This window comes from Podarcis pityusensis (genome assembly GCF_964106645.2).
Source record: "Podarcis pityusensis genome assembly, chromosome: 14".
Lineage (NCBI taxonomy): Eukaryota > Metazoa > Chordata > Lepidosauria > Squamata > Lacertidae > Podarcis > Podarcis pityusensis.
Genome location: NC_138039.1, coordinates 16,407,752 through 16,420,921, shown reverse-complemented (window position 1 = coordinate 16,420,921; position 13,170 = coordinate 16,407,752). Strand labels below are relative to the sequence as shown.

The 13,170-nt window shown below is 39.6% G+C and overlaps 1 protein-coding gene across 9 annotated transcripts in view; it reads left to right on the top strand.

Moving 5' to 3' along the window:
- MRTFB (myocardin related transcription factor B) overlaps positions 1 to 13,170 on the top strand; it is a 104,433-nt gene that overhangs the window by 46,923 nt on the left and 44,340 nt on the right. Inside the window, exon 1 of one of the 9 annotated variants that reach the window (XM_080981813.1) lies at positions 4,890 to 5,216. The exons of the other annotated variants lie outside the window; for them this stretch is intronic. Coding sequence (XP_080837939.1) covers positions 5,096 to 5,216 — 121 coding nt within the window. The 5' untranslated portion in view covers positions 4,890 to 5,095. Of the gene's footprint in view, positions 1 to 4,889; positions 5,217 to 13,170 lie in introns of those variants that run through there. 9 annotated transcript variants of the gene reach the window in all.

The window sequence follows — 13,170 nt, the reverse complement described above, 5'->3', positions numbered from 1 at the left end:
CAGTGTTAGGCTAAGGCATCTCCTCAGAAGCTCCAGACGGCATAAAACTGTAAAGCCACCATACAGGTAACATGTAAATACTGAATCAAACTATGGCCTCCTACTGCCAAACTACTCAGAGCTAAGCCATGGAGTCTGGTCTTGCTCCAGACAAACCACAACCTATAGCTACAGTTTGTTCTTGGCTTACCACTTGTGATTTGTTTGGGGAAACAAACCATGAGGCCAGGTTCGGGCGTAATGCTAACCCATGGCTTAGCTCTGAGTAGCACAGCAACAGCAGGACCAAAAAAGGAGTGAAGTGGCTACAATTTTTGTTCTGAGTATCCACACACTTTCTCATTCACACTTAGTCATGGTTTGGCTTGGGGAACCAGACCTTTGTCTCATAGCCCCACCCAGCTATTTTCTAGGAAAGGATGTGGACACTGAGACATATGTATAGAGCAGCAAATCTTTTTCACCCACCCTTGCATCATCCCCAAGGCTTTCTAATACATTCAAGTAACACATATTTTAAATAACTTATCGTGTTATGCTAGAGAGGTTAAATCAAGAAATGCTAATTTGGACTTAATTTGGATTTCATAATGTGTTCTGGTATCCTAAATGTATCTGTTATAAAATGTTTGTGGGAATGGTTACACAGCAGAGTAATTGCTTCTCTCTTCTCAGATAGAAATAGCTGGCTAGAACAGCCTTTGAAGCAATTCATTGCTCATTTCTACAGAGTGCACATTAAATCTAACTGTTCATTAATGGTCTTGAGGGAAGCACTATAGTGGGTCAGTATGGTGCTGGTTAGCACATTAGATGACTTTAAGTTGGAAAAAATGGCATAATTGGAGTAATATCAAAGCATGTACTTGTACCAAAGCTTTCTGTGTCCTGAAAAATTAGCCAGCCTACCGTGTTGCTGGAGGGGCTCTGCATAACTCAAAATTGTTTATACTCTTGCATTGTTAGGAGCTGCAGCAATGTAACATTTCCCATATTCTGTCTTGAAGGAAAAGGGCATTGAGACTGAGGGAAAGCGGGTGGTAATGAGTTATTTCCTTATCAAAGTTTTATGAATATACGTAGTTATCTTTTTGATATATATTTTTGTCAGCAAAAGCAGATAAAGTATTTAAAATAACTACTATATGCATAATGTTCTCTGAGTCTCTCAAGTATGTGAGCCAAGAAGATCCTTCTTTTTCTCTTTCTTTTCTTTATGAATTTGTAAAAATAATACTCTGGTGTAATTGTGTAAGAATATATTGACCCTGCCAAATTTGATATACGTCCTTGGGGAATTGTTTGTTTTCACTGCAATTGCCAGGAAGCCCTTTTTTGGCTGGCCCTCACTTCTCAACAGTATGGCTTATTTTTTCTCACGCTTAATAAATAATAGTTGTACTGAAGTGGTGGGAAAACTAAGTTGATTTATGGAGTTGTTAGTGTTTTTGAACAGTAAAAAGATCACCATGAAAGAAGATTTATTGTAACATAAAGGTTGATCTCACTTCATTTGGATAGAAGGGTGAGATCATTTCAAACCATATACTTGACAAACATTATCTTTTCCCATCAGTGGGACTACATGTTACTGAAGGGAAGAATGATTAAAGTTAGGAATAAGGCATTTAAAAAACACAGGAAGAAAGAGGAAATTTAGCAAGCTGCATAGAAAGCAACAGAAAGAATTAAATTCTACATAGCCTAACCATCTAGGAGGATACATTTTCATAGGGAACAATTTTCAGCTTGAACCATGGGGGAACCAGGGGAGAGGCTGACAGTAGAACTGGATACTCCAATCAAATATGACCATGTGGAACTGGATACAGCTCAAGTGGCAGAGTTGGGCCATTGGTACCTTTGAAAAATTCAGGAAGGTGCAAGTAAAAGCCTCCAAAGTCCATTTTCAGGACAATACCTTTATGAGGCCAACTGAAACATCACAGCATAGTGTACAAACATTCAAGTTCTCTGGAACTCTTGATCAGGCTAGATGAAAGACAGAACACTGGTTAGGCTAATGCTGAAGCCATGCTGCCTCTCTCTCTAGTCACAGTCTTTAGATTGATTGGGAGGACATAGCAGACATTCAAATGAGGCTGTTGAGGTGCTATGTAGGTATCAGGTTGCACCTTGGACATCTGGTAGCAACAAGCATAGCAGTGGATATACTTGTATAAAATTCATCAATTTCATCATTTTTTGCAATATGCCCATTGGGTATTTTATTCAGTTTAAAATCTTTCTTAATTGACTTCAGTTGATGGACTGCAACCTTGTTGAGAAATTATTTTGTTGAGTATTATGAGCAATTAGTACAGGAAAAAAATCCATTATATTATTTTACTTCAATGCAGTCCCCCCCTCCCCAAAAAAGTAGAGGCTTTACGTATTTAACCACCCAAAATGTGTTTTCTGCTAATTTTTTATTCCCTGCCATAAATGATAGTTCCTTTGGTTTCTGCTGAATGCCTTCATTTTAAAGCATTCTAGCCCACCATTTTGGAGGTTTGTTTGGTGCATTATATTATGACAATATAATCTTCAGTTTGCCTTTACAACAGATTCTTGCTGGCAATAAGTGTGGGCCATAGCAACAGTGGTAAGCTACTCCCTCAGTGAGGAACCTGCTGTTTTTCTTTTTAATGAGATTCTGCTTCCATAGTGCTACTGTTTTTTGTTTTTTTAAATGCTACTTTCAGATTGATTATATAGAGGGATTCAATGTTGTGCTATGCCAATCATTATTTCAGGGCCAGCATTTCAACTTGCCAGATGGAACAATTCCCCCCTCTCCTCCCATGCACTGATTTGAGGGTTCTCCAGACCCCCAAGTCAGTTTTGGGGAAATGGGAAAGAGAGGGGGTGGGACTTTGTTGAGCAAGCAGAAGTCATTTTGTGGGCATCTGCTGACAGGACTAATTAGTTTATTTTATTTATTTATTTAGTTCATAAAAATATTTACTGATTGATTTTTTTAAAAAAAGCACCTCAAAGGTTAAAAACAGTAAATGTGTTTTAAAAAATGGTTAAAAACTATGAAAAATGTACACCTGTAATTTGAGACATTTGAAAAGTTAAAATGACAATAGCCTAAAAACAGATTAAGACCTGCATCTTAGTGTTTTTGTGACAGTTGAATATGTTTGGGGGTTAACCTGCTAGTCCAGTCTAGTTGAGTGAGAAGCATTAGGAGGATTTGGTAGGTTGAATGTATTGTTCAATGTAGTAAACTAGATTGCTTTAGTTGAATAACTTGCAGGGTTTTGTTGAAGCCTGTAAGGTGAATTTGGTAACCAGAGCAGCATAGGGGCAACAAAATTAGCTGACATTTGAGTAATTTCCTTTTGCCACAAAAATTGTCTCTAGTTGCTCCAAAGGATTCCAGGGGACCTTTAAGGAAAACTGGAGTGATGTAATGAGGGTAAAGTGCTGCTGCACAAAGAAAGCAATTGAAGTTTGCTACTTTAGAAATGCTACATGGAATAAAATGAGAAGAGAGCCATGGCACTGTATGCTCATTGTAGAGCGAGAATAGCAGCATTTGTATTGCTTTCATGTTTCACTTTATGCTAGTGAGATGGCCCTCAAGTGTTGAAACACAGCCATAAAGATTTGATATAGGAGAGTGGGCAGGTGAGTGCCAACCCCAACTTTCCTTCTCTGATTTCAGCTGGTTTTGCCTTGTCTTATCCTTTATTTCTGGTTCCTGCAGCTTTCCTGCAGTTTTCCTTTTTTTACACCCCCCCCCCCAATTCTAACACCATTCTTAGCTCCTCTTCCACCAGCCGCTGGTCCTACCTCACTTTCCTTTCCTTAGCATGCACTTCTTCCATACCTAAGTTATCTGCTCTTCTTCACTTCAGTCTTGCCCAGCTGTAGCCAGTCCTTATTGATGTATGGAAATGTTGCATAAACGTAGGTGAGTCCTGTCACAATGAGCAGATTTGCTTACTTTCTTCTTATTGGATGTGTCCTTCCTACCCTAAGTCTGGCACCGTCACTCATTTGTGTGTCCAATTCTGTAGCAGTTCTATCTTTTGTTCAACTTTGTATGACTGCAATCCAATAAAGCCTAAACAAGGCCCCTGCTTTATGACCTAGTGCCTTATTGAGCTCTTTACAGATGCCTTCTTTCTTTGCACACTAGAAATACATGTGTGGATGCTGTTAGTGAGGAAGCTTATCAGTTGTTATTCTTGGGTGTCTGTGAGAAAAGTGATTGGATCGGGGCATTGGCTGGTGATGTCACAGAAGCACTGAAGGTTTCCTTCTCAGGTTGCTTTGAAGTGTGTTTCCTGCATCTTGGATTCACTTCCAGACAATAATGTCACATACTCCCCAAACATCTTTCTCTCTTTTCCAATACTGTAGTACCTCTTTAGCCCGGGCTGCCAAAGTGATTTGGGGGAAAAGGCAGACAGAAAGGTTATCCTGCCTGTGGACATGCAGAATGCTGTTAAATTCAGTTTCTTGAAATGAACACATGTACACAATTCTAGTTGCTTTACCACCACCACCCTCCTTTTACTTCTGATGCTACAGATAACTCCTTGATTATTGTTTTGCATCATGTTCTTAAACACCATAAAATGCTTCTACAGCTATGGCAGTAGTGGGAGAAAGAGAGAGAGAGAGAGAGAGAGAGAGAGACCACAACATCAATATGTCATCTTAGGTATTGCCAAATGCTGCTCCTTCCAACTGCTGAGATTTATTTTTAACTGCTTGACTCAGTGTTTGTCAGATGATTCTGGCCATCAAACTGCATATTGAATGCAAAGTACAGAGAAAGCGAGGGTGGCTGAAAAAGGGGAGGGATGAGGGGTGGTTGTCTGGGGAAGGAGGTGGGACTTGGAAGCTCTCCACATAGGCTCACAGTCTTCTTATCTCAGAGAGAGTTATGCGCTCCTAGCAGTTTGAGTGTACTTTCAGGTCAAGCTGAGAAGTAAAGGGTAATGGCTGCTTTCAAATGCTTTAAAGACATAATTGCTCAATTATTGCTACATTGAGCAGAAGGAGCAGCATACTGCTGGTTTGTAAATTGGTCTCTTTCCTGTGCTGGATGTTGCCTTTCTAAAGGAGTCCCATCATGATCGATAGCTCTAAGAAGCAGCAACAGGGTTTCCCAGAGATTTTGCCTGTTGGGGATATTGAATCATTGAAAGAAAAGGAATGTCTTGACACGAACAACCAGAAAAGTCTTAAGGAAGGTCAGTTTCATGGCTTGGGAGATAAATGGGAAGGCAAATATGTAATTGGGTCTGGCTTAATTTTGAAGGGTTAGAGTTATAAGTGTGTTTGTGTGTGTGTGTGTGTGTGTGTGTGTGTGTGTGTGTAGATTGCAAAGCAGTGCTCTGAAATCTTTGGTTTGTTACTTAGCTGTTTAGCAGTGCTGGTTCTTGAAGAGAAAGTATTGTAATCTTCCAATGATATCTTGGAGGTAAATGCTCTTATCAGGATCACTTCGGTTCACAAAACCTGCTGTTTCACAATTTGAAGTCCAATAGAGACAACAGAATCAGAAATATCTGCTTAGGAATCTCATTCACAGTCATTTCTGACTTCCTCCTGCTGCTAAGTACAGTTCTGCTTTGCCATGTTTTTATATCTAGCAGCTTCATATTGTGTCTCTTGTTAAATGGCCAACAGTGCAATAAAATAAAGGAAAGCCCCTTATTCCCCCCCCCCCCAAAGTCTAGGGAAGTTGGGAGAGTTATAAACACTCCATTATGGCATCTCTACTAGCAAATTGTAAAGAGACACAGCAGGATGTATCCAATGTATTGTTCTAGTTGTAGCAGAAATGTATCTATTCTCTGAATCAACAATTGTGCATTTTTATATTGTGAGGCAAATAGCAGTATAGGCAATTGTGGTTTTATTTTATTCCTCAAGCATGAGTCCCTGATTTTTTAGACATTATGCCCCTCCCCCCAAGCAATATTCCTGCTTCCCTGATGAATCTCTCTCAGTTTTCCTTTTTGGAGTCTTATACCCAATTGCTTTGGAGTATCTGGTAGTGAGCCAGAGAACACTGTTTGTTTCCTTTGATACAGAACTGGCACTTCCTTCAAACCAGAGATTGTTTTTCCTTCTTGACGGAAAGTGTATAAATGCAAGGAACAAAAGTACATTGGGAAATTGAGGAAAAGACCATTTCATTGCAGTTCATGTTAGAGACCAGTTTCTTTTAAGAGGAAAATGTTACAGTTCCATCCCTTCTAATATTGAATGTCAGTTTATGCTTTTAATTGTCACCTTCTTGAAAGAGTGACCACTTTTCTTGCATAAATGGAAAGCAGGATGTCAGGAATATAAATAACTGTAGCTAAGAGCAAAACGGTAGTTCTGTATCTTACCACAAAACAAAACCACTAATAAAAATAGTGAACAACAACAACAACAACAAGAAGACATGCACTGCCATTTTTGACTGTAAGTAGAATTTTATTCTTATTCTACTGTAAATTATCCCCCTACCACCACACATGAGAAGTTATAGCTCCTCCTAATGCCCAGAGTTAAAATGTTTTGTGTTAACTGGTTCTACACAGGTAAAACCACAGCTCCTCCTGCAACTGTGACTGCTGGGATAAATGCAACAATGATCAAAACAGCTGCCCGTGGTCTTTATGTACAGCTTTGGCATCCTTCCCCATGCTGGTGTAATGCCATGATTGCTCACATGCAGGGGACTTTGTATAAACCAGATGTCAGGGTGTAGAAGTCAGCATTTGTTTTCATCTTTCAAATGCTATTCATGTCTATATCATTTTAAGGCATGCCCTTGAACCTTATCACATTTGTATCCCACTTTTCCTCCAAGGAGCTCAGGTGGTGTATATGTATATTTTGTCCTCACAGCAATCCTGCATGGTAGGTTGAACTGAGAGATAGTGATTGATGCAAACTCCTCCAGTGAGCGTCATGACCAAGCAATCTGTTGGTAAAGAACATGGTGGACCAATCTTTGATAGTCAGGTCAAGCAGGAATATCTTCATTTGATTAGTGCTTTAGCGTCTGTAGTGGCATTCTGTCTTCAGGGAACAAATTCAGTGTGTTGGTTTTTGTCTCTGTGTGTAGAGCCCAAAAATATATAGGGGTTGGGCCCCATATACTTAAGCCAGACCAATCTCATACTACCACCATTCTCATAACATCCAGTCCCTTTCTACATATGAAGGTTCCATCCCTTTAAAATGTACCCTGAACTTCAACACCATTCAGAAGACCTTTCTGTTAGACCCAACTTTTAGCATGTGGGTTTATTTTGATTTACTTGGATATCTTATACATATTTGTTTGTTTATTTTAAAAATGTTTATATACCACTATATCAAAATACATATCAAAATGGTTCATAATGACAATATCTATGCATTTAAAACCAAGGATAATCAACTAACTATTACAGAAAGATGTTTTTCAACTTTGGCATTGTAGTTAACCTTGAGCCTTAAAAATCAGGTGGGTTAGAAATCTAAATTAATCGTGTTACAGACTCCTCACAGTTGATTGTTTACAGTTTAGTGCAGCTTTTAGTATCAGTGCATCCAAAAAGATCCTGAGGGCTAGTACAGGGTTATTGAGAATGGTATGACAGGATGAAAACAACACCACCATACTGGAGGAAACAGAACGATAAGGTGTACATAGCAGCTAGCATGTTCTTATATATCCCTAATGTGTGTTTTCTAAACTTACTGTTCCTGCAGAGGAAGGATATCCATGCATGTTGTCCCCTCCCACTTGCTCCACTGGGCAGGAAAAAGTACCGGTAAATGAAAAGAGGTCACCTAAGCTGTCAGAGCAACTTTTCCCCAGTTCACATCCTGCCCATCTCCACATCAGGTTGCTTTTGGGATGGCTCCAAGTCTGTCTTGGACCATGGGATCTTTCCCCTTGGCTGGCAGCCCATCACCTTCCAGCCTTAGGACCGCAGTTATTTTAATCATCATCATCAACAAAAAGGGAGATCAGGAAATTTTGGGTCAGATAGCAGAGGGGGTGGATAGGATGAGTTCTCCAGCCATCTCTGATGACTCCTCTGAGGACTCTGAGATGTCCCAGGTTGCCTGTGTTTCTTGAGGAGTGGTTTTACCCACTGCCTCCTTCAAGCAGGCAGAGACCACCCTTTCTCACAGAGAGGCATTAATCACCTCCCTAGCCCAGCCAGCTGTCTCTTTCCTGGTAGTTTTTTTATCAATCACGAGGGACAAGGGTCCAGAGCGCAAGGCATCACCCTGACCAATCCGAGCACCTTGTCCACACAGTTAGTAAATTAGCCTTTACTATCTAAAAGTCATTCAACACAAAAGGACTAGACAGTGCTCTGGACACCCCTTCCATCCTTTTATCTCCCCCCCCTCCTGCTTTTATCTTACAAACTGTAATTAGTGTCATTTAGTAAACATACAGATAATAACTATCAATATTAATTTACCCCTCAAACTCTGCTGCCAGGATCTTTAACAAACCATTTAAAATTGTTTCCAGTAAAGGGGTTCGGTTGCACTTTTTAAAATCATGATATTAAAAAAAATCTGTGCTTTATACCAGTCATGGTTCTGTACTCATTTTTAGTGAGTTACCATACAGAAATTCTAAATTACTGGGCTTCTCTCCCCCCCCCCCTTTCAAAATTGGAGTAGAATGATAACTCATTAAAATGGTGAGCTGGCATCTTCTATCACCCTTCATCTTGAAATCTTTCTTGATGGGGCAGAAAAGGATTTTACAAAGAGCATTCATTAATGCACAAGCCCATGAAGATTTTGACAATAAAAAAATGCAGAAATAGAATCCTCTTAGTATCAGATGTCTTAGGTTAATCCATAAAGATGTTAACCCTTTGGAGTGACTTACAGAGGTGAAGCCTGTATTGGTCCAAGCACAATCATTTTGATTAATTTTATTTATCTATCCACTGTTTTCACAAATTCCAGTCTTTCTTTGGAAATTAACAACAACTTTTAAAAAATCCATTGGCTCTTTGCTATTTCATGTTAATCTTAATATGTTTACAGTAGTTCTGTGTGATTTGTTGTTGAAAAATACAATATTTGTTACTAATTGTCACAATTTGCACTGAAAGCCACTAGTGTGAAAAAGTAATACACCTTTGGGTGACAAGGATTATGGCTGCTATCCTAAACACTAAGGATAGGATATCCTAAACGCTAAGCAGCAAGCCACATTGATTAGACTGGGGCTTCTAGGCATAAGAATGCCCTGTAAATGTTTTTGCTACAAGTCATAAGCACTTTACTGGGATTTTCTGTTTAATGAAAGCAGGGAAAATCTCTCTCTCCATGTAAAACTAAAAGAATACCCTGGCATTCTGCCATTATTTGAGACTTAGTTTTACTGAATCCACATTTTATAGGTTGATAGAAAAGCTAGGGAAAATACATCTGGGTTGATGTCAGTGTGACAATATATTCTTGAACAGCTTCAACCTATCAAGTTTATTTCATTTCATTATACACCAGAGTATCTTAGAATCATGGAGTTGGAAGGGACCTCAGTGGTCATCTAACCCAACCTCTTGCTAATGTAGAAAGTCGATTGCTAATTGAGTAGGATCCTAGATCATCACAGTAAATGTTCAATACAGGGTTATATCCTAGAAGAACAGCTAAGTAATCCACAGGAATAATAGATCTCACATGGGAAGGATCACATCATATTCTGCATTTCACTGATTAGGAAGGTGGGATTTTGCCTTGAGTCAATCAAGGCATAAGCTCGGGTGATCATAAAGGAACTACCTACAAAGCCCAAGGGAGCCCTGCTTCCCACTTTTAGCTCTTTTTTCCTTTGCTGAGTTAATAGCATTTCAGTTATAACTGTTAATAGATATGTAATTTGGAAGCATGCAAGAGGAGTAATAGGGAGTCAAAAACAACATATTTTATGACCTTTTCCAAGCTTGCGTCGTGAACATTTAAAAGATTATAATGTGCATTCTAATTTTTGAGATGTTGAATTTAATTAAATGAAGGCAAGTCTATCATCTTTTAACAAAATCAAATTATTTCTGGAATCAGTTTACAACAACAACAACAATATAATTACAATCTGTATATACAGGGCAAAATGTGTATTTATGTACTCTTGAAATACTTAGTGACCAAATTTCCAAAACCCAGTGAGTTGTTAGAAATGTTTCCATTTTCAACTGAATTTTTAGCTGTCTGTATAAAATAGGCATGATCTTCAATATTCAAATACTGTATTTTTCTGTGTCTATAAGACACCCCCTATTTTGGGGGCCTCCGATTTAAGAAAAAAAAGGGGGGGAGATCTATCCATCTATAAGATGCCTCCAAATTTTGGACATTATTTTTTAGGGGGGAAAATAGTCTTATACATGGAAAAATACGGTACTTCATCTCTCTTTTTGCACTTTTAGACTCATTCTAATTGATGCAGCCACACAATAAATTATTTGGTCCAACATTAGGACAGCATCATATATTGCATTGTGAGCAATTGCCAAAGTGGAAAAATTGCTCTATTTATTGTTTTTTAAAGGAGGGGAAATCGTTTTTGTAACAACTGTGATAAATTCAAAGGAACTCACCAGATTTCTGCACCGTTTCCATGGCAGCAAGAAGAACAGCTGTAGTGCCTTCTATAAATGTCCAAAGTCAAATACTGGAAAACCTGTTTTTCTAAGCTCTTACTACTTTACTTCATTGCAGCTGGTTACCTTCTGTTGAAGAACGGAATATAGTATTAGATGGAAGATTAAATTTTGACCAAGATTGCAATTCATATCTCTTTAGTGTACTCAGGTTTAAGCAGATGTACCCCCATCCCTACTATAAAAATGATATCCAAAGTAGCAGAATAAAAAGATAATGATAAAACGACAAGATCTGGGATTGCCTGTTGTTCGCACACATGCAAATACCAACAAACTCTTACATGTAACAGGAGATTCACAAAATTTTCAATTTTATAATTAATAACAACTGCTAGGATCAGCATCCCTTAAGCAAATTTCCATTTCCAGACACACTGTCTACTGAATATGACCAGTTTGGGGGGGCAGGGAGAAAGAAACTCTTGCACTGCACACAAATGGAAAAAAGAAGCCAAAATTTATCACTCAGAGCACATATCTAGAAATGGTTGCCAAATTGAGTTTCATTTCTTGCAATTAGCCCTGCTGTGGTTTGCAGCTGGTTATTTAGTGGATGAATCGAATAGGTCTTCAACACACTCTTCTGTTGTTGGCAAAGAGTGTGACTTCCCAAACTACAGCACAATTAGTTTTACGAAGAGCGGTGTTTTAACTGTTCAAAGCACAGCTGTTTGTGGATGGATCCAAATTAGCTGGCTGTAACCCAGAATAAATGTATTTATCTATTTATGACATTTATGGGGTTCCTCTCAAGAAAGCCTCCCACCTGTCTGCTGCAACATGCATCCTGGTCTAATTAATGACTGTGTTGCTGTTTTGCTAGAAATTAATTTAATTGGCTTGTATTCTTCTTATTGACTTGGTTTTATTGTGTGCTTCCCTGGGAATCCTTGAAGGCTGACAGGCAGTGCCTAAATAAATAAATAAAATGGGGGGTTGGTACATCTGCGTGGGATGGTACCAGGGACACAATGCAGCAGTGATGACAACACTATCTCCTGGGGGGTTTATGTGAGAATTGCGTGTCTGTTCTTTTTGTTGTTTGTAAATCTATGCTGCATATTTTATTTATTAATTGGTTTATTATTAAATATATATTTCAGTGGTGCCTAGGGCAGCAAACACGAACAGTAAAAGAAAACATCTAGAAACAATTCCAAAACAAACGCAGGCTGGGAAAGATCTTTACTTGAAAGACTTGTTGAAAGAGAAAGGGTTTCACTAGCTGCCAAAAAACCCCCAATGAAGATGGTGCCTGTATAATATTTGATGGGAGGGAATTGCAAAAGATAGGTGCTCGATTCCTATATTATGTGGAACACACCTCCTGATAAGATGGTATCTGCAGGAGGCCTTTGCTCACAGAGTGCAAATTATTCATTCATTTATTAAAAGTTCTATACTTCCCTTCATCAATGCATCGCAGGGCCGCTTAAAATACGTAACACAAAAATGCACACCATAGTAACAAACGGAAACAATACCTCTCACAGTTCAAAAGGGCACAGATTGTTTTTGCCTGGCACCTAAATATATGTAACAAATGTGGTAGGCCAGCCGCCCTGGGAAGAACATTGCACAAGTGGGGAGCTGCCACAAAAAAAAGGCCCACTTTTGTGTTGTCACCCTCCGGACCTCTCAATTGGGTTTATAAGGGGTGAGATGATCTTTCAAGTATTCTGGTCCCATGCTTTATTGGACTTTAATACACCAGAACCAGAAGCTTGAACATAGCCCCGTAGCTAATTGGCAACCAGTACAATTCTTTCTGTAATGCATTTTGCACTTGCTGCAGCTTCTGGGCCTCAAAGGCAGCCATACATAGAGTGCATTGTAGACCCTCCAAGTGTCCCTATTTTCCAGGGACTTCCCAGATTTAGAGAAGATGTCCTGGTTTCTGATTTGATCCTGGAATGTCCCTGTTATGTAGTGTAGTTTCACCCTGGGCCAACAGGGGGATACTGTATATAGTTTTCACTCAGGTCTGTAGATAGTTTTCACTCAGGTCCGCGTCTGTTATTTTAGGCGGGAACTCTGGGCTGTTGTGGTTACAATGTTGACAGCCGGCTGCCTATAAATACAGGCCGACTGAGCTGTTCGCAGTCAGTTCTATTCCAGCTTGCCATAATAAAGAGCTACTTGAAGAAATCGCTGTGCCGGCTGCTATGTCAACCCACGACCTAACACTGGCGACGAGGATGGGATCGATGGACATCAGAGCACAGCCAGATGCGGCCAGCCTCTGAACTGAGCTGAATCACTGAGCTGAATCACAGAGCGAAATCACTGAGCGAAATCACTGGGCAGAACCAATTCAGAGCTGACTGTTCTGGCTAGAGCACTGTGTTCCATCCATCGCCCTTCACGCCGGCATCGGAATCATGGCTTCACTTGTGCCTCTACCGCCGTTTGCGCCAGCCTCTGAATCATGGGACTCCTACCTCGCTCGGTTCGACTGCTACCTCCAAGCCAACGAGCTGACAGCAGTATCACAGGATCGGAAGCGGGGCCT